General features: G+C 38.6%; 1 protein-coding gene across 2 annotated transcripts; it reads left to right on the top strand.

Annotated features, from left to right (window-relative positions):
* The first annotated feature begins 6,951 nt into the window (after window positions 1-6,951).
* cux2a (cut-like homeobox 2a) lies at window positions 6,952-21,297 on the top strand. Of its 2 annotated transcripts, XR_007425279.1 has the most exons (12): window positions 6,952-7,027; window positions 8,007-8,180; window positions 9,318-9,376; window positions 9,472-9,523; window positions 12,024-12,108; window positions 13,091-13,687; window positions 14,130-14,231; window positions 15,133-15,849; window positions 17,668-17,856; window positions 17,958-18,219; window positions 20,084-21,039; window positions 21,071-21,297. XR_007425279.1 is itself a non-coding variant. In XM_022665788.2 (11 exons), the coding sequence occupies exons 1-11, from the start codon at window positions 7,025-7,027 to the stop codon at window positions 20,475-20,477; spliced, it is 2,634 nt and encodes an 877-aa protein (XP_022521509.2). In that variant the 5' UTR covers window positions 6,952-7,024; the 3' UTR covers window positions 20,478-21,297. The 2 variants fall into 2 exon arrangements, 1 of the variants encoding a protein (XP_022521509.2); XM_022665788.2 differs by having other exon boundaries at window positions 20,084-21,297.
* The last annotated feature ends 143 nt before the right edge of the window (window positions 21,298-21,440 follow it).

The following is a 21,440-nucleotide window of genomic DNA, read 5'->3' as shown; positions in this document are numbered from 1 at the left end:
ATTTAACATTCACAACCAAAAATTGTTAGCTGGGACTGAGAGTCTGTTACGTAATTGTGTGCTGTTATAATAATATTAAGGATGGTCAATAAGGAGATGACAGAAGGCAAACGTTAACTGGGTTGTTCCATTTTCAGACTCAAATAGCTACTGATGCTTTGCATACCACGCAGTATCTGTGTGTGTGTGTGTTTGTGTGAGTGTGTGTGTGTGTGTGTGTGTGCAGCAAGCTAGAAATGCAAGACAATGGGGATCAAACCTACTATTAATACTCAGACAATTGTACCCATTGTTACACAGCAGATGGGACAGGGGTGTGTGAGTCCCAGCCAATGTCATATATGCCAAAACAATTCACTGAACCTAAGCTGTTGGGGCTATTCCAGATATCACTGCAGTGACTAAAATAAAATGTATTTAGAAGACTAACACTCACTTTAAATGGTCAATAAATAGAATTGGGAAAGCCGGAATTTGGCAAATAAAAAATAATTACAGTGTTTCTTATGTGTGCATGGACTTTTATTTGATTGCAGCCAGTATAACCCAATATATTTTATGTTTTTTTGCTCAAGGTATCATTTATATACATTTTTAATAAATGTACTGGATCTGGGATGGATACACTGTCATGGAAACACAGTCCACTTTGGTCAGAATCAGTATTTAGTAGATCATTTTAGAAGAAATTGATGCTATGAGCTCCAGACCAAAGACAACATGGACCATCCAGACTGTTCTCAGCAACAAGTCCAAGGCTACATTCACATTACCAGGCTGAAGTGACTCAAATCAGATTCTTTGCTCAATGTGGCACAGGTCTTTTTATCATGACCGTGTAAACATGCCAAATCAGATTTTTTCAAATCAAATTTGAGTCACTTTCATATGCATCTTTTTCATGCATCTTTATTTTTGCTTTTACGCATTAGCATTAGCACTTTGTGCTTCTCTCTCGTACCCACACGTTTCCTGGTGCAGCTGTGCAGCTATAGCTGTAAAAACAGCAAAAGCAAACCACCTGGCCACAACAAAACAGAACCATGTACCAAATACTGTAGCCCACAGAGACGGACCATAAAAAGGACAAAACTGGACAAAAGTGTGACAATATGCTGTCTTCACGATAACATGCCAGCAGTCCTGATTTATCCCCAACAGAGAATGTGTGGAGAATTGTGAAACAATGGGTGTTTATTAACAAATTAAATGAAGATGAGCAGATTACACACATCATGCTCTATTGTACATTCTGCGCAAGGCATGTCGCGATGCTAGTTGCTATCTTACACCCCCTCAACAGTCTATTTTCACTCCTTGCACCTGCACATTTAAAATAGCTTCAGAGTTTAGGAATAAATCTACACTGATGGGTGTGGTGGTCTGGAAGTGAGGTGTGTTCAGGTAAATTTCTCGCGTGTTTCTATATATTTTGGCGGTGGAAAACACAGGAGCTCCACTGGCCGATTAAAACCCTGACAACAGTCAATCATCAGCACTTGTACACCCCCGCTCGTTAAACCCGCACACACACTCTGCAGAGCACAAACCTGAATTTTACCTTGACAATAAACAGAATAAAGAATAAAATAACATTGTGTGTTCCCTTAAATAAGCTGCTGGTGTATCTTCACAGTGTGAACACACAGGTCAGTATCCTCTGCTGAGACACACAAAAGCACCGCACTGTTAAGATACGAACGCACCAAAGTCAGAGCTCACCTGAATCTTAAAGGGAATGAAAAGTGGCACGCTGATTGGTTTATTTCACATTACGCCCAAAATGATCCACACCCATGATTAATTAAGAGAATTAGTTCATGCCTTATGTGCGTTGCCCTAAATCCAGCTGTGTGCTACTACAGAATGCTAAAATAGTGCCCTATATATATTGTGTTGATCCTGTCGGCAATTAAATAAAAGTCAAAGCAAATGTAATGTAAAAACTTTATGTTCTTCACTATCTTATCATTTGCATCCCTCTCTAGGTCATCCCTGACTGTGGTTGCCATGGCAGCATGATTTTTTTCCTCTGCAGCCCAAAAATCTATAGAGCTAGCATGAGCACCCTGCTATCGATCCTTCCATTGCAATCAATGAGATCCATGCAATCAATACTCCAGCTCAGGTCAGAACAAACAGAAGAGAAGGGAGGCTATTCTGAAGTTTTCTGGTCTTACACATGTTCAGATATTTAAAGTGGCAGTCTGTAAGTTTTTGGTGAGAATATGTAATTGCACCAAGCATATTAAAGAATACTTTTTAAAATGTAAATTGTGGTGAAGTCCTCTTTCAGAGTGAATAAATCTTGTGAGGACTCTCTGTTTTAACTCCCCAGCTCTCTTCAGTTCTAATTCTGTGCTTCTTTGATGTAATGATGTGCGAATATGTAGATAAATGAGTTTGCTGTTCTGATATCTCAAAGTTCGCAGTAGCTCTTGTATCAGCACCATTAGCAGCAGCACGGTTGCTCTGATTACCCACAGCATTATTTGCTGAGAAAGTTATAATTTTTCCCTTATGAATATTGTAAATGTAAGGCCTTGATTGGGCAGATATGTCAGAGGTAAACTGCCAATAAACAGAGTCTCTGAATTCTCTAGTAGATTTAGTGCTGTAAAATTGTACAGTGTGTGTGTGTGTGTGTGTGAGAGAGAGAAAGCAAGAGGGAGATAGTAGGACAAAACTTTAAGGACGAGCCTAGAATACCTTTCTTGCCACCAAGAAAGAAAGAAAGTTATCAGTATTTCACATTCATTCACAATACTAACTACAGCTAAAATAGACCACAATGCCCATAATGCAATGCAACGTCTGCTTATGCTGCAAAGTATCCAAATTCCAAGTAGGAAATTTCAGCTGTAACACTGATTTCCTATTTTATGAATATGATGAATAGTTTAAAATGAATAGTTTATCTTGAGGGTCAGAAAGCACAATATTTGTCATTCCTGCAGCAATCATGAAGCCAGTAAAGAAAGGAGAGAAGGGAAAAGGAAGAAAAGAAAAAACAAGACAGCTGTTAGTGATCATATTTAATGGATAAATTAGGCCTAAGTGTCAAATGTTGTAACTTAGGAGCAGTTACGCTAGGTGTTGGGGGGGTGTGGCCTTTATACGGCCCTGCCTACCAGTATAGTGTATATTTTGCCTAGATCACCACCCAGATAGCAAAAGGACTTTGATTCCAGTGTTAATTTTGACAACAAATTTTGATTTAGTTTTATATATATGTTAAATATATATAGGCTACAATTCTGAAAAAAGAGACCATTTAAAAATGATCAAACCAACTGCTTGAATTTTTGCACCTGGAGTGCAGGCATAAAGTTATCCAAAAGCAGTGTGGAAGACTGGTGGAGGAGACCATGACAAGATGCATGGAAACTGTGATTAAAATCCAGGGTTATTCCACCAAATATTGATTTCTGAACTCTTAAAACTTTATGAATATCGTCGCTGTCCAATGAAAAACACTTATCTCCAAAACAGCGAACTTTACAGGAGAGAGAAAAAACTTCAAAACTTTTAATGGAAGTCAATGTAAAAAGAGTTTATTTCAGGTAATTTTGAGGTTTTTGTATTGGCCCGTTCATCAAGAAATTTTGGGACAGTGTAAGGCAGTTTGTCTGTTCAAACTAAAAATCGACAAAAAGGGAGATAAGTGTTTTTTCACATGACAGCGACGATATGAACTTGTTTTATTTGCATTATTTGAAAGTCTGAAAGCCCTGCATCTGTTTTTGTTATTTCAGCCGTTTCTCATTTTCTGCAAATAAATGCTCTAAATTACAACATTTTTATTAGGAATTTGGGGGAAATGTTGTCTGTAGTTCATTGAATGTATAGCATTTTTTTTTAACATTTACCTATAAATAATTTTCACATACACACTGTACATTGTACATACCTGCACATATAAAATGTTATAGAATATTAAACATTTTATTATTGTCTGGTGTTTAATAGTCTTATGGCATATAAGAAAAAGCTGTTTTTTATGTTTTTGGTGGTTATGCATCTGAAACCCGTCATCATTTAAAAAGTGATTTTTATACTTACTCAGGATATATTTGTCTGATATTAAAGTTTGTCTGTAAAAGTATGAGAGAAATACAATTATTCTGTGCATTATTCTGTGATGTTGTAGAAGTGCAAGTGCTGTGTGAAATGCTGGGCGTCTGGCTGGACTATTGATCAGCAGATCCATTCTGCTCTCCTGATTGATGTATTGATGAATTGACCGCAGGACATCTTTTGTTCTGGACAGGGTATTGATTGGTCTGATAGATTGCTAGTATTGATTGGTGGTATTGATTGAAGCTGTAAGCATTTCGTTCCCTCCCCCTCCTTCTCTCTCAGCCTCTGTTCGGCCACTCCCCACAGCCTGGCCCTGTGTGGAGCTTTGGCAACTGGAGCTTGTGACTGGTCTTCATTTGTAGAACTGGACTGATCAGGAGACAGGGCTGCTGCAGCCTCACTGCTGGGATACGGTAGGGCTTTTATATGGCAGTGGGCTGAAACTGGTATATCTTGCTTTTTAATTGACGCTTCTTTAGATCATTGTGTTTGATTGGTGTGAGATTTGCTTGTTTTAGAGCTTTTAGCTTTGGAACTGGGTCAACTTTTCATGCATCCTATTTTCAATAGGATGTTAGTAGCATGCTGGGTCTAGTTTCTGTAGTTGAGATGCTACTGGAGTCTTTTTATTTGTTTATTTTAATATTTCAATGATAATGCTTTAGATTTACAGTGTTTATCCAGTTTTTTACATCATTCAGTGGATAGAGTACACAACTCGAGAATTGGCATGAAATAGATTAATTGTGTTGTTTGTAAAAGTATGTAATAACTTGTCTAATGTCAGATGACAGTTGGACACATTGATGGATGTAGGCCTGCTGCTGCTGCTGTTCTTTATTATAGGGAAAATAATGCATTTTAAAGCAGCAGTCCCTAATATTTATCATTTAAATTGAAAACATTAATATTAAAGAATTGGGAAGCGACACAAAATTACTAATTAATGATATCAATATCCTGGTATATCTAATATAATCATGCAATGTCTAATTTATTTAATGGTCTGGTAGGTTTGTTGAATGTTATTAGTTTAAAATAACTTACTGTTCTTTGAAATCTTCTTATTATTTTTATTTTTATTATTCTATATCGTAGGACCTATACTGAACTATGTTGCTTGTGCTTTTTGAATCAATACATTTAACATTTTTTGTACAACAGAGATTTTTAGGCTTGGACATTTTCCCATTGGAATTCATTCAAAAGTGTCCGCAAACTTCCATAACTTTAAATGGCTCTACAGATCACTTTTTTTTTTAGCTATACCCCTGATAATCGGTATACTCTTTAAAATTGTTGCTTATTACAGTTTGACAGTACTTTATTAAAAAAGGAACAAAACAACATACTCAAATCTCCTCCACATGATCTGTGCAATTGCACATTTCCACCATAGGGGTCACTAAATCCCTAAATCTACAAAAACTACACACTGACGCTTTAACCTTTTCACACCCTGCATCCATTACAATGGACATCATGCTGTTTTGCATGCATGACAATGGATGTCACATGGTCCATCAGAATAGACATTAACAAGCCAATGAAAAGAGTAGCTTAGCCCCACCCACTGCACTGGAAATGAACAGCTGTAGTACAGAGTGTCAGTGTCTCATTTTGAACACTTTATTTTATTATGATTTATGATTTAATCAGCATTTGTATAAAGTAAAAAGGTCCATATCAGTTCCAAAATAACTTTGTTTAAACTCAGGTTTTCAATGCAATGGACATTAAAAATCGATACATTATATGAGATATATGAATTGATTATTAGATTTAATATTAGAATACTTCAGTGAGTCTTGTTTTTGCATTACAGGCAGACAAAACACATCAATCTTACCATCGCTTGATAATAATTTAGGTCTGAAAGGGTTAAGGAAGTCGCTGGTAGTTGGTACTGGTTCATACAGAGTGGCATACTGCTGTCAGTGCAAACAGATATATATATATATATATATATATATATATATAGATATTTAGTTACTTTATAACAACATAAAAAAGGTCATTAGCTCACATTACAGCATCTATGTCTCTTAGAAACAGTGAACATAAAAAATATCCATCCTTAAGAGGCGCTAAACCCTAAAAAAATATTTTTTCCATAAATGGCTGAAATGTGTTCCTTTAAAGTAATTAAATATACCAGTCCTGATTAATTTTTTTATAAATCTTTCCTAACCTTTAAAAAATCATTTTATTGCGGTTCAGCTGTGCTATAGGCGAGGATGATGTGTACTTTGGTATGCAGATATTCACAATATGCAAATCAGTCAAGCAATAATCCCGCCCCCCTGTTGAAGTCCAATATTCTGCATCTCTAAACCCATACATCACCCACTGCCCCTCCCGAACTACTCCTCCCTTTTTTTTTTTTAGCCTTTTTAAAATTGAGAGCTGAGTCAGCAAATCAGAGGGCTTAGTGCTGCTAGACAGTGGAGAGAGCTGGGACAGATGGAAGGACCTGAGGAAGGACATTAACCTTTCAGCCTCAGATGACCATTGACATTTGGCCTTTGACCTAGACAAAGATGAAGAAGAGGTCTGAGATGTGTTTGGGTGCGTTATATTATGTTAAATATTATTAGATTTAGTATTTATTGAGATTGAAGATTAAGGTTAATTAATTGCAGTTTTACTCATTTAAAATGACTTTGTAGGTTCTGGAGCTGCAGTATGATGATTTTAAATTTTAAACTTTACAGGCCATCATCTTTATATAGTAACCAGTTCCAAAGGTCTCATAGAGGAAGTCCAAAATTTAAAGTTCCCATCAACACATCAACATTTAAGCAATCTTTATGTCAAATTATTGAAGCAATATCTGGAGTCTCTCTCTCTCTCTCTCTCTCTCTCTCTCTCTCAGACCAAAAAGAAAGAAGCCAAGAAGATACCAAAAGACTGAAAAAAGACTTTCCTTTCCAAACACATCAAAATGGTAAGTTTCTATCATTATATAATGTCTCAGCTAACAGAGAGAAATATTTTAAGAATGTTTTGCAACGTTATGAAGGTGAGAATGTAACGTTAGAGAAATAATGTGAAAAGAAAAACACAAAAAAAAAATGAATAAAGAAAAATAATCACTTCCCTATGCTCTGACTCTGTTACCTGCAGACTCCTGCAGCAACAGGTGAGACCCCCAGAGATCCCCCTCAGTCACTTTTCTCCAATTTTTATGGACCTAGCCCCTTCTCCTTTTCATATAACATGACAATTTTAATTTTCCTAGTGACTAATATACATCAGATGAATTTCAGGTGAATATTTTTTTAAATACACAATTAATATCAGCCTCCCCTCAATGGAATAAACAGTGATTTCTCACCTACTACAGAATATTAACACTCCGACAGACAGGCAGATTGCCCTCATTACAGTCTCAGGTTCAGAATAGGGTTATAGTTGAGATTATAATAAGTTTTTCAGTGTTACAGTCAGGTGTTTAAATTAAGGTCAAGCTTAGCATTATAGAAAAGTGTGGAAAATAAAGTGTACATAAAAGCTTTCTGAGAACATCCAGAAAACCTGACAGATTGAACATTCTAAGAATTTTAACTGAAACATTCAGAAAACGTTCTTCTAAAAACCTGAGATTATTAGATGGGGCTTTCATTAGAAGACACACATCCTTCGAATCTATTTTATTGTATTTAACATTTGTTTTATTTATTTGATGCTCATATATGTTGGGTAACCTACACGATGGCTCATATTACGCATAGGCACACAGACTGGGAATTTAACCCCAGTTTCCCAACTAGGTATAGCTGTTATATGTTGTTATATATCAACCACACTATTCCAAATCTATAGCAAATCTATGTACTTATACAGTATACGTATAGGTTTATGTTCTAAAAACCCTAAACCACTTTTAAACCACAGCTCTGATCAGAGTGATGAATGTGTTTCAGAGTCTCTCTGATGTGGAGCTGGAGCAGATGATGGCTAAGAGAGATGGAGAGATCGTTCGGCTCAGAGAGGAAGTGCAGAGACTGCAGCTGACTCTACAGGAAGCCCAGCAGAGCACAGCCAGTCACATCTCACGCCTTCAGCAGCAGCTGGCCAATAAAATGGAGAATATAGAGGTATAAAAAGTTTGATATTGTTCTTCGACGTCTCCCGAAGAGTCTTCCAAAAGTATTGACATTCATGGAGGTAGTAGTGAACTATAGATACTAGGGTTTAAAATACTTCTGTAGATAGATAGATAGATAGATAGATAGATAGATAGATAGATAGATAGATAGATAGATAGATAGATAGATAGATAGATAGATAGATAGGAAAGTAGAGTTCTGGTAAACTACTTAAAGTATAAGAGATAAAAGTAACGTAAAATAGGGAAAAAAATGACATTAAGAACAAAAGCTTAGGCCAAACCACAGAGTCCTAAACTGTAACTGTAAGGTTAATTGTAAAGTTCAGAAAATTACTAACTACTTACTACTAATTACTCATTTTTACTGGTGTTCCTGGTAAACACATGGTACAACCTCAGGAATCCATCTGAAAACGCGCTGCCACTGTGAACGAGAGGTCGCCATTGCCATCAAGCTCCCGGCACTCAGAGGGAGCAAAATTGGCCCTGCTCCCTCCGGGTGGGTAGATGGCGCTTTCTCCTCACATCACTCCTAGGGTGATGTCTGCAGCACAGGGCGTCTGTGAGCTGATGTACCGGAGCCGAGCCGCTGTGCTTTCCTCCAAGTGCGCTGTGATGCTGCTCGGCAATGCTGCATCAGCAGCAGTTTGAAAAGAAGCGGTGGCTGATTTCACATGTATCAGAGGAAGCATGTGTTAGTCTTCACGCTTCTGGTGTATTGGAGCATTACTAGTGATAGGGGGAGTCCTAGTGTGTGGGTTGGGTAATTGGCTGTGCTAAATTGGGGAGAAAATGGGAAAAATTTGAAATAAAATTATAAAAAAATAAATAAATCCATCTGGCACCAACTATTAGGCCCAACTCCCATAATTCACATCACTTAGCCTTGACCACACTGGCCAGTGTTAAGCCTTTCTCACAAGGTAACACCTCACAACTTATATATATAGAGGTTTGAGCATTCCCAAGCCATTCACTGACTTAACACTTTATGATCAGTTTGAATAGTGATGTTCCATGACTTTTGGCATTCTGTTTTTGCTTTCCTTTTTAATGTTGTTGTGTCTGGAAAGGCTTGTTTATGGACTTGTTCATGGTTTTGTTGTCATGGTTTGTGTTTTAGAGACTCAAGGCCAAGTTACACTCCCAGCAGGACTACGAGAAGATCAAAGAAGAGCTCAGGTCTCGCTCTCTCGTCTCCCACTCGGCTGATTATTCCTCCACTCCTCTCTCTGCTTTCACTCACTCATATTTTTCATTTATTTTATTTCTTCTAGGGTCCTTAAAGAGAGGAGACAGGCTTCAGCAGCACACTTCCACCTTGTATCAGTAAGTAAACAGAGCTAGCTTCAGTACTGCTTTACTAGTGTCATTAAAAAAGTTACTTTATTACTATAATTCAGTTAAAAATGTGAAACTCGTGTACTATATATATGTATTAAACACAGAGTGATTTATTTTTTATTTTAAGTGTTTATTTCTTTTTATTGTTGATGATTATGGCTTACAGCCAATGAAAACCTAAAAATCAGTGTCTCAGAGTATCTTACCTTCAACAGGTCATGTGTCCTGATATGCGTGCCTTGCTAAAATAATGTCTTCACAGAATGACGAATAAAAAGGCAGAGGCATAACGCAGGTGCAGAATGCTATGGCATCTGTGGTGGTTGATATGGAGTTGCTAGCAGTGATGTCAGTATCGCGTTAATTAGTAACGCGTTACTCTAATCTGACCCTTTTTTTCAGTAAAGAGTAATCTAACGCGTTACTATTTCCAATCCAGTAATCAGATTAAAGTTACTTATTTAAGTCACTGTGCGTTACTCTCTCTCTCTCCACCTCATCTCCTCCACACACACACACCGCTCCCTTACCCATTCCCCCTCCGCTCTTCCCCAATCACACGCGTCTCGCTTTCTCCCCTGTCTCTCTCTCTCTCGCGCTCGGCGTGTCTTTAGTTTCCGCCCGTTTTCGTTTTTCGCCCGTCCTCGGGCTCCCTATCTCTTTATAAAGGCGTTTTTTTGCGGCCGCGTCCCAATTCACTAGCCAGGGCAGCGGTCTGCCACAAATTTGATTGGCAGAGGAGAGCGTTTGAAGATTTTACACCACACGTGATTGGAAGTTCACTGTGGCGCAGAGCGCACAATACCGTAAAAACAAAAAAAAGTTCCGGTGCTTTAAATGAACACTGTCAGAATTAAATCCTTCTCAGTAGATGGGTCCGGTATGGGTCCGTATTGGACAACGTCTGGGTCCGGACCCGGACCGCAGTCTGCAAATATGTGATCCCTGGTCTAGACCATATACACGGTTCTGTTCTATAAAACCACTCCTTGCTGCCCTGCTGAGAACAACAAGTTCAATGTTCAGTTTTACAGTGTTAAATATTTCAGGTCAAGAAAGACTTTCTTTATTTTATATATTTTTTTATAAAAACAAGTATTTATGTTTAGTAAAATCAAGAAAGACCATATTTTATTTTTTTTTTTTAAATATGTTAAGTTAATTATTTTATTTTTATTAAAAATATATATATATTTTTAGGAAATAGTTTAACTTAATAGAGATACATTGTTGCTGTTAAAAATGCATTTTCCAATAAAGGGAGTATTGGCAAAACTGGTTATAATGTTTATGTTAAGGCGGCGGGAGGTGGTGTCTGCAGCTGCTTAAAGTAACTAATAAAGTAATTGTAAAGTAACTTAGTTACTTTTAAAATCAAGTAATCCATAAAGTAACTAAGTTACTTTTTAAAGGAGTAATCAGTAATCGGATTACTTTTTCAAAGTAACTTTACCATCACTGGTTGCTAGGTGGTTGCTAAGGTGTTGCTATGGCGTCTGTGGTGGCTGCCATGGAGTTGCTAAGCAGTTGATAGGTGGTTGCTAAGGAGTTGCTAGGTGGTTGCTAAGGTATTGCTATGGCATCTGTGGTGGTTGCTAAGAAGTTGCTAGGTGGTTGCTAAGGTGTTGCTATGGCATCTGTGGTGGTTGCTATGGAGTTGCTAGGTGGTTGCTAAGGTGTTGCTATGGCGTCTGTGGTGGCTGCCATGGAGTTGCTAAGCGGTTGATAGGTGGTTGCTAAGGTATTGCTATGGCATCCGTGGTGGTTGCTTTGGAGTTGCTTGGTGGTTGCAAAGGTGTTGCTATGGTGTCCATTGTGGTTTTTATAATGTGCTAAGCAGTTGGTAGGTGGTTGCTAAGGTGTTGCTAGGTGGTTGCTAAAGCATTGCTATTGTATCCATGGTGGTTGCTATGGAGTTGCTGAGCAGTTGCTAGGTGGTTGCCAAGGAGTTGCTTGGTGGTTGCAGAGCCGCTGGTGTGTTACATGGAACTTTTAGTCCCCCATTCATTTCTGTGGGGAAAATTTGTACGTGGACAGATCTGGCCAGACACTGCCAGTCATGATCATTATCACCAACTGTATTTATAATAGGTAATGCCTTCTATGTAGCCTTATGCCTTCCAGAGGTACAGATGCATCTAAAAAAATGTTGATTATGGCTTACAAACAATGAAAACTCAAAAATCAGTGTTTTAAAACATTAGAATATTATATAAGACCAATTGGTACTTTTGGCTACAGTGTGGGAAGTGTGCCAAATCCTGCTGGAAAATGAAATCCACATCTCCATAAAAGTTGTCAGTAGCAGAGGGAAGCATGAAGTGCTGTAAGATTTAGTGGGAAAACAAAACTGCACTGACTTTAGACTTGATAATAAAACACAGTGGATCAACACCAGCAGATGACATGTCTCTCCAAACCATCTAATGTACACCAACTGTCCGTCTCTCTGTTTGTCCGTCTAATTTCTTGATTTATCTGTCAGGTGTCCTCGCCAGCTTCAGACAGAGCTGGATTGGAGATAGAAGGGGAAGAAGTTCCTGGATATAGCGCTGATCTCTGTATATCAGGTACAGTATATACCAAGGCATCATAAATGTTTAGGCAAGTCACAAAAATATAAATTACCCTTTCTTCGTTGACTCAGAGCTCATGGCATAATTTCTTTCAAAACATATATATTAAAACATTTAAATACTAATGTCTTCTGACCACAGTGTACAAACTCTAGAAAAAATACATAAGAGAGCACTTAAAAATAATGAGTCTCTTTTATTTTACCAAATTAAAAACCTCTGGAATATAATCAAGAGGAAGATGGATGATCACAAGCCATCAAACCAAACTGAACTGCTTGAATTTTTGCACAAGGAGCATAAAGTTATCCAAAAGCAGTGTGAAAGACTGGTGGAGGAGAACATGATGCCAAGATGCATGAAAACTGTGATTAAAAACCAGGGTTATTCCACCAAATATTCTAAACTCTTAAATCTTTATGAATATTAACTTGTTTTCTTTGCATTATTTGAGATCTGAAAGCTCTGCAATGTTGTCTGTAGTTTATAGAATAAAACAACAATGTTCATTTTACTCAAACATAAACCTATAAATTGCAAAATCAGAGAAACTGAATTTAGAAACTGAAGTGGTCTCTTATTTTTTTCCAGAGCTGTATGTTTTCATTGTGTAATGGTCCATCCAAGATGCCTCTGAGCCCAGAGACATGGTTAACATGAAGTTTATGTTCTTTGCAGTATAGTTTTAAGTGGCATTTGTGAATATAACATAGCATAAATCCTTTGGCAGCATCAACTTGAGTCGCTTCTGAGCGAGAAGAGATGTTTGAATGATGTTCTGCCGCTCGGGCACCTGGTTTTATACGTCAGACTTGGCCAGCCAGTCAGGACTGGCGTAATGTTAGAGTGCTTCTGAGGAATAAGCGAGGGGCGTATCCCATAGTGAGATACTGAATAAATGCTAGAAAGTGAACCTTAGTGTGGCAGCACTGTGGATTATTGAACATTAGGACGTCATGTATGTTTTATTTTGCAGGTGCAGAAATCAAGAGGGAGGTTGAGACGCCTCCAACATCTCACCCATCCACAGAGCTGGTGAGGGACCTGAGCAACCCTGTCCACACCAGCAGTGATCATTCTGAATCCAGCAGAAGATCCACACCATCACCCTGTCCAAACACTCCATCACCCCATGACCTTCTGCCATGTCTCTCCATTAAATCAGAAAACAGTAACACAGCTGAAGACTGTGCTTCCCCCAGGGCAGATTCCTGTTGGACCAGGGACATCAGCAACAACTGGTCCTCAGCTGGTAACGCTCTAGGAACTGGGATGTTCTTGGAAGGTGTGGAGAACCAGATCACCACTGCTGAAATCGCTCAGCAAGTGAAGGAACTGCTTCAGAAACACAAAATCGGCCAGCGTGTGTTCGGGCAGTTCGTTTTGGACAGGCTGCAAGGAAGCGTCAGTGAGATTCTGGCTCATCCCAAACCCTGGAGCAAACTGACCACCAGAGGCAAAGAACCTTTTCTGAGGATGATCCACTTCCTGTCAGATGAACAGAACGTTCTGGTACTACAGATCATTCAGGATCGACTGCGTGGTGAACAGGACTCATCCTTAAAAACCTTCGGTACTTTTCTATTATGTGGCTCTACATGTATCTTTATGTTCATGAAGCATTGGTTCAGTAATAATGAATTTTCTAATTGTTTGAGGCTAAATCTTCGGAAAAAAATCCATTCAAAATGAAGAAGAAGTGAGGTTTATCCAATTTATCCAATTTTCCAATTGTCTAGTGGTTTTATTTCAGTTTTATTTCAATATTAGAATTAAAAGAAATCAGATCTATATGTCAAATCTGATTCTATTTTTTGAAATTCTGTGTGCGAAAAGCAGAAATGAAGAACTATAAATTAGGACCAATATATTAAAAAACGCATGTCTTCTTCACTGTACTAAATGGAAAAAAATATTATGTTTCACACCCAACTGATTTTTTTTCTTCACCCTCAAACACTCAGAAAAATGTTAATGTTAATTCTTCAATAACTTGTATTTCAATCTTCTTCCAGGTAACTCTTCATCAGTGATTCATTCTTCAGACAAGCACTCTGATGATGCAATAAGGAACATTCTTGAAAATGCGAAGAAGGAGCAGCAATCACAGAGTGAAGGTCAGGAAATCCATATTTATATAGCAATAGTGATACATGCATGTTTATGCAAAAGAGGGCCTTAATTTTGGCTGGTTTAATGTTTTACTAAGTGAATGGCATGTTCAAGTTGATTGATTGACCAAGTCAGTCAGACAACATTCAACCCTAGTTTAAACATCTGATCAGATTGCCTGAGATGATCTTTGATGGTTGAAGTGGTTGAATAGCTGGTCATCAACCTAAACTAGGTGGTTAATTAGCTGTTGTCCAGCATTGTATATGTTACAGGGTTTGTACAATGAAACTGAAACAGCTGGTTTTAGACCACAATAATATATTGTGGTGACGGACAGTTCTGGTAAAAACAGGAGAGTTGAGGTGCACATTGAATTCTGCCGTGATTTGTTCAGCCGTGGTTTTATGTTTTTTGGAAACAATCCGGGTTAGCACCCGAACATCCCTTTCAAACAGCTTCCTCTTACAGCGTCCACAGTTAATCCTGTTGGATGTGGTTGGTCCTTTTTGGTGGCATCTCTGACATTACCCTGGACACCGTGGCTCTTGATACATCACAACGATTGCTGTCTTGGTCACAGATGCTCCAGCAAGACGTGCACCAACAATTTCTCCTCTTTTGAACTCTGGTATGTCGCCCATAATGTTGTGTGCATTGCAATACAGTATTTGAGCAAAACTGTGCTCTTACCCTGCTGATTGATCCTTCACACTCTGCTCTTACTGGTGCAATAATGTGCAATTAATGAAGATTGGCCACCAGGCTGCTCTAATTTAGCCATGAAACCTCACACACTAAAATGACGGGTGTTTCAGTTTCATTGTCCAACCCCTGTATAGGCTCAAGGAATGGTTGAGTGGATGTTCAGGTTGAGGTTGAATCTTAGTTTGATGTCTTTAACAGGTGACGAATCAAGGGTCCATCACAATCAGAGCAGACATGATGCCACTCATGAAGATCTTAGCATGGGCAGAGGTTCTGAGGACATGGTCAGAGGCATTCTGATGCAAGTGAGACGAGAGATTGAGGTGCAGAAGGATGCAGTGGACCAGCAGAGAAGACCAGCTGTAGATCCCTTGATGTCTTCTGATTTTCAGGTGAAGCAGGAGCAGTATGAAAAGAGCTCCCTATCTCAACAATCTCCAGTCTGTGAACTTCTCAGTCTGGCCTCTCCATCAGATTTTGTCCAGAACATCATCAGGAAGGTTAAGAGTGAAATTGGGGCTGAGGGTTTCTCTTCCTCTTGCACCAATCAGTCTACCTTCATCCCAGCATCTCCTATCCTTCATCGTCCTATTCTGGACACCAGTCACAAGCCATCTCCAGGTAGAGGTGGAGGAACTGGAGATGGAAATCTGGAAATCAGTGAAAGTCCAGAAATGGATCAAACAGGTCTTGATCAGTTGGTACATCTTGATCACACACCCTTGGAGAGCTACAAAGAGAACCTTCAACCTCCTCAAGCTCTAGATGGGCGACACTGTGTTAAAGATCTTTCTCAGCCTGATGCTGATCTCCATAATGGGCTGGACGCAAAGCAGCAGATGCTCCAGCGCCTTGAGCTGGACACTCTGAGTATCACCAGGAAGGTGAAGGAAGTCCTTGTAGAACACAACTTAGGTGAGTACTTTAGGATGGCACCTCTACAACAAGTCAGCTGATATATGTCTTCCCTTCTAGCTGTTCCAACATCAGCTGATCTGATCTGATAAATACAGGTGCATCTCAAAAAATTTGAATTTCATTGAAAATTTACTTTATTTCAGTAATTCAGTAACTCATATATTATATAGATCAGGGGTGTCCAAACTTTTTTTGTCGGGGGCCAGAAGGAGAAATATATTTGAAGTCACGGGCCACACCCCGTATTGAAACAAGCAATGAAATACACCACTTTAAATAATAGTTTTTCCTGATTATTTAATTTACACACCATTTTACTTGACTTACTATCTTTATCCTCTCCGCTTTTAGACTCTTTGGGCTGTTTCTGACACCTAGTGTTCAAAATTTGAATCTCACATTATAAAAACCTGCTTAACAGCGGGCCAACTTTCATTCTATTTAAAATACCTCGCGGGCCGCTCCAAAAAAGGAAGCGGGCCGCAAATGGCCGTAGTTTGGACACCCCTGATATAGATGTATTAAACACACAGTGATCTATTTTAAGCTTTTTTTTTTTTTTCATTTATTGTTGATGATTATGGATTACAGCCAATGAAAACCTTAAAATCAGTGTCTCAGAAAATTAGAATTTTATTTTAGAACAATTGGTACTTTTGTACGAAGCCAATAAGGTGACATCATGTAAAAAAAAAATATAATAAAGGCATGGGAACAAGATCCTAATGCGTGGTGTGGCCATGATTTATTAGGGCGTGGTAACAAGTTAATTAACTCATAGCCATTAAGATGTGGCCAAAAGGTCCTTTTGTTTTACAGCTGCAAAGCGAGCAGCTCTCAGGGGTTGTGTACAATATGACTGTCTAAAGAAGGTAAACGGATCTGCATACTGTCTGTGTCTGAGCCAATCAGGTTTTAGTATTAGAATTAAGTGTCTTTTACTTAGAATTACACCATGACTCACTGCAGAGACTCCAAAATATCACCATGATTCATTCAGAGATTAAATAAAAAGAAACCAGTTCACTCTTCATTTTTATTACTAAACATTACCTTTGGATTAAATGAGCTTTGATGTAATATTCAGTTTCTTCATGGGCATTCATTAACAGAAAAGCAAGCTTTATTATTGTCCAGGTAGATTTAATTAACTCATTCCCACGCTTTTTTTTTTTTTTTTACATAATGTCACTTTAGGAGCTCTGTACTTTTGGCAGTGTGGACAGTGTGCCAAGTCTTGCTGAAAAATGAAATCCACATCTCTATAAAAGTTTAAGTGCTGTAAGATTTTGTGGTAAAACAAAACTGCACTGACTTTAGACTTGATAATAAAACACAGTGGATCAACACCAGCAGATGACATGTCTCTCCAAACCATCACTGATTGTAGAAACTTCACACTAGACCTCGAGCAGTTTGGACTGTGTGTCTCTCCACTCTTCCTCCAGACTCTGCTCCCTTGATTTACAAATGAAATGTAAAATTTACTGATGATCAGTGATGGTTTGGAGAGTCATGTGTCATCTGCTGGTGTTGATCCACTGTGTTTTATTATCAAGTCTAAAGTCTGTGCAGTTTTCCCACAAAATCTTACAGCACTTCATGCTTCCCTCTGCTACTGACAACTTTTATGGAAGTGGAGATTTCATTTCACTTGGCACACTGCCCACACTGTAGCCAAAAGTACCAATTGATCTTATATAATATTCAAATTTTCTGAGACACTGATTTTTGGGTTTTTAATTGGCTGTAAGCCATAATCATCAACAATAAAATAAATAAACACTTATATCTGTTTCTGATTTGATTGAACAGGACAGCGTCTGCTTGGAGAGCAGGTTCTGGGTTTATCACAGGGTTCTGTGTCAGATCTTTTGGCTCGACCCAAACCGTGGAAGGACCTCAGCGTCAAGGGAAGGGAACCTTTCATCCGGATGTACCTCTGGCTCAAAGACCCTCAAAACATAGAAAGCCTGAAAACAATGAAGACTTTAGGTCAGCGAGGTGAGGCAAGCTGAACTCCATTACTGCATATCCTTATTTCTTTATTCATATATAAAATAAGTAATGAAAAAACAGAATGAAATGACCTTCGTTTATTACAGCACAAACAAAGCGTCCCTTCTCTCTCCTGAGCGCCTGGTCAGACAGTACTTCCCAAGAACCTCTGCTTGATGTAACTGCTCACCCTCCAGAGCAGTTCACCATGGCTAAGAGGCCTCGTGTGGTGCTCACGTCTCGAGAGAAGGAAGTTCTGAGCAAGGCCTTCCAGCTGGAGCCCTATCCCTCACACCACACCACCCAGAGACTGGCCCTACAGCTGGGCCTTCAACCCAGCACCGTCACCAACTGGTTTTACAACCACAGGTCAGTATCAGCACTCACTGGAAAATAGCATGCATTAATTGTATAATATGGTGCCTTTATGCTATTCAATTTAAAAGTAATTTACCATCTTGGATCAAGTCATATGCATTAATATTTAATATTAATATATATTTTTATGGGAGATTGAAAAAAGGAACATACTTGAAACCTCTTCTAGTTGGGTAATTAAAGTGACAACCCAAAATGTTCTGGTCAGAATAATTGTAATTGCGCCAAGCATGCTGAAGAGTACTTTTAAAACATGCATTGTGGTGCAGTCTTTTTTTAGAGTCTATGAATCTTCATGACTCTGATGCTCTCTCCTTCATCTCGTCAGCTTTTTTCAGTTTTAATTTGATGTTTTTTTGGTTTAACATTGGTTTAACAATGCATAATTGAGCAGATAAGGACTGAGTTTGCTGTTCTGATATCACTATGTTCGCAGTAGCTCTTGCATCAGCAACATTAGCAGCACCACGGTTGCTCAGGTTGTTATAGTCAGAAAAAAAACTCTGGGACCTAGCAGACTACTCTGTTTTTTAAAATAAATATATATATGGTGTGGCAGGAATGGTAGCAGAAGCACAGTAATGTAATTTATGTCATTATGATAGATAGCCTTCTCTCCAATCAGGAACACAGTTTCAGTTTAAAAGAAAAGATCTTAATGACTGCTGCTTTAACTATTAAATAATCCATACACAGCTAAAACCTACAGAAAAATGTTGTATAAAAAATAATACTTACTCAAATGGTAAAGCATAATAAACCATCTATTTTTCTACTTACAAACACAAATGTAGTGTGGATAGAAAGTGTACAATTAGAACAACATTATTCCTATTACTTTGATTATTTAATGATCTATGATTTAAATTATGTTCTTGTAACTGATGTGAAGGGGTGAGGCAAAGTGTCCCAATTAAATGCATATGCAAAATGTGTTTACACATTTTTATATGGTTTAGCCTTATCCAGATATAATCCTGATACTCAAGACTCATGAAGTGTAAATGAGGTTTAAATGATGCCATGACATTTTTTTATATGAATTGCAATGGGAAAAAAAAACAAAAAACATTGTTTTTTATTTAAATCAAAGTTATCTAAAGCACCCCACTACAAAATGAAAATCTGCATCTCCATAAAAGTTGTCAGCAGAGGGAAGCATGAAGTGCTGTAACAAAAATCAATGTCTCAGAAAATTTAAATATTATATAAGACCAATTGGTACTTTTAGCAGTGTGGACAGTGTGCCAAGTCCTGCTGGAAAATGAAATCTGCATCTCCATAAAAGTTGTCAGCTGAGGAAAGGATGAAGTGCTGTAAGATTTTGTGGGAAAACAAAACTTTAGACTTGATAATAGAACACAGTGGATCAACACCAGCAGATGACATGTCTCTCCAAACCATCACTGATTGGTGGAAACTTCACACTAGACCTCAAGCAGTTTGGACTGTGTGTCTCTCCACTCTTCCTCCAGACTCTGATCCCTCCCTTGATTTACAAATGAAATGTAAAATTTACTGATGATCAGTGATGGTTTGGAGCACTTCATGCTTCCCTCTGCTGACAATTTTTATGGAGATGCAGATTTCACAGGACTTGGCACACTGCCCACACTGCCAAAAGTACCAATTAGTTTTATATAATATTTTAATTTTCTGAGACACTGATTTTTGGGTTTTCATTAGTTGTAATTAATAATAGTCAACAATAAAATAAATAAACGCTTAAAATAAATCACTCTAAGCTTAATCACCATCTGGGAAGCTGCTCCATTTGGTCCTGGCTACTTTCAGTTCTATAATCAAGTATAACAACTGAAAGCGACTCTGCTCTTCTCTCTTTCTCTGATATCAGATCCAGATTGAGACGTACGATCCAAGATGAGAGATCAGCTCCTACTGAATATAGTAATTCATCGTTTTTGGACCCCCTGTTCTGGCCCTGCCATAATCCGAACAGTAACTCCTCCAGTACCACACCGCACACCAGCATGATGGACACAGGCCTGGTGACCATTAAATCAGAACCCAGTGATGCTGAAATATCCGAGGTGAGAGTGGAGGACACGGACCTGTACTGGGATACCAAGTACGTCTCCACTGGAGTCCAGTCCTGCAAGAACCTGAAACTGGAAGAAGAGCAAGACCAGAGAATCCAGTCGTCCCAGTCAGAGGATGGAATAGAGGATATGGTGAAGAAGGATCTGCACCTGACCCAAACGCTCATTAATGAGTCTCCATTCACCTAAAAACACCACACCTACCTGCAGAAAGAATTCAGCTACTTTTGGCAAGTTGCACTCGTTGACACAGATGTGCAAATGTCCTCATACAGACAAGTACTGCCAATAGAATAGCACTCCCTGGAGCTGATAATAAACATTAAACTGTGGGCACCATGCCTCGTGTGGGCTAAGTAGAGGGGTATGAAGCTCCCCAGCATTGAGCACTGAGCCGTGGAGCAGTGGAACTGTGGTATCTGGAATGATGCTCCATCCAGTACTGTTAGGATGAATTGGGGATGAGTTTGGGATGAGTTGGGAAGAGGATGAGTTGTGGATGAGGTGGGATGAGTTGGTAAATTGGGGAGGAGTTGTGGATGAGTTGCGGATGAGTTGGGGAGAGGATGAGTTTTGGATGAGGTGGGATGAGTTGGGGAGTTGGGGATGAGTTGTGGATGAGCTAGGGATGAGGTGGGATGAGTTAAGGAGTTGGAGATGAGTTGGGAAGTTAGGGATGAGATGGGGAGTTGGGTATGAATTGGAATATGTTGGAGATGTGTTGTGGATGAGTTAGGGAGTTAGAGATGAGGTGGGATGAGTTGGGATAAGTTGGGGATGAGGTGGGATGAGTTAGGGAGTTGGGAATGAGTTGTGAGTTGGTGAGTTAGGGATAAGGTGGGAAGTTGATGATCTAACATCCCAACTTCACAAACACTATAGCAATCTTGTAGAAAACCTTAAAAGTCAGGCTGTATGCAGTAATAAAAAAGATGGAGTTTTCTTAGGAAAATAACTGCTTTTTGATATCACATTTTAATTTAAGTACAAATAAAAATAAAAAAATCTTCCCCATTTGTCGGCTCTTTTTATTCTATAGTCATCTGTAGTTCTTTTTTAAACAACTTTAAGGAGGAACCCTTTGCACCAGAGTAAACTAATATTTTAATATAAGAAATGTAGAAAAAATCAGTTTTAGTTTTAAGTTGATAG

The sequence above is a fragment of the Astyanax mexicanus genome, chromosome 1, assembly GCF_023375975.1.
Source record: "Astyanax mexicanus isolate ESR-SI-001 chromosome 1, AstMex3_surface, whole genome shotgun sequence".
Taxonomy (NCBI): domain Eukaryota; kingdom Metazoa; phylum Chordata; class Actinopteri; order Characiformes; family Acestrorhamphidae; genus Astyanax; species Astyanax mexicanus.
The sequence above is the reverse complement of the archived record's forward strand: the minus strand, read 5'-3'. Positions and strand labels throughout refer to the sequence as shown.

What these genes read in the sequence shown, in the direction of transcription:
- cux2a (XM_022665788.2), top strand. An exon ending in CCTTGTAGAACACAACTTAG is followed by an intron (nt 15,850 to 17,667) that starts GTGAGTACTTTA and finishes TTGATTGAACAG; the next exon opens with GACAGCGTCTGCTTGGAGAG. An exon ending in AACTGGTTTTACAACCACAG is followed by an intron (nt 18,220 to 20,083) that starts GTCAGTATCAGC and finishes CTCTGATATCAG; the next exon opens with ATCCAGATTGAGACGTACGA.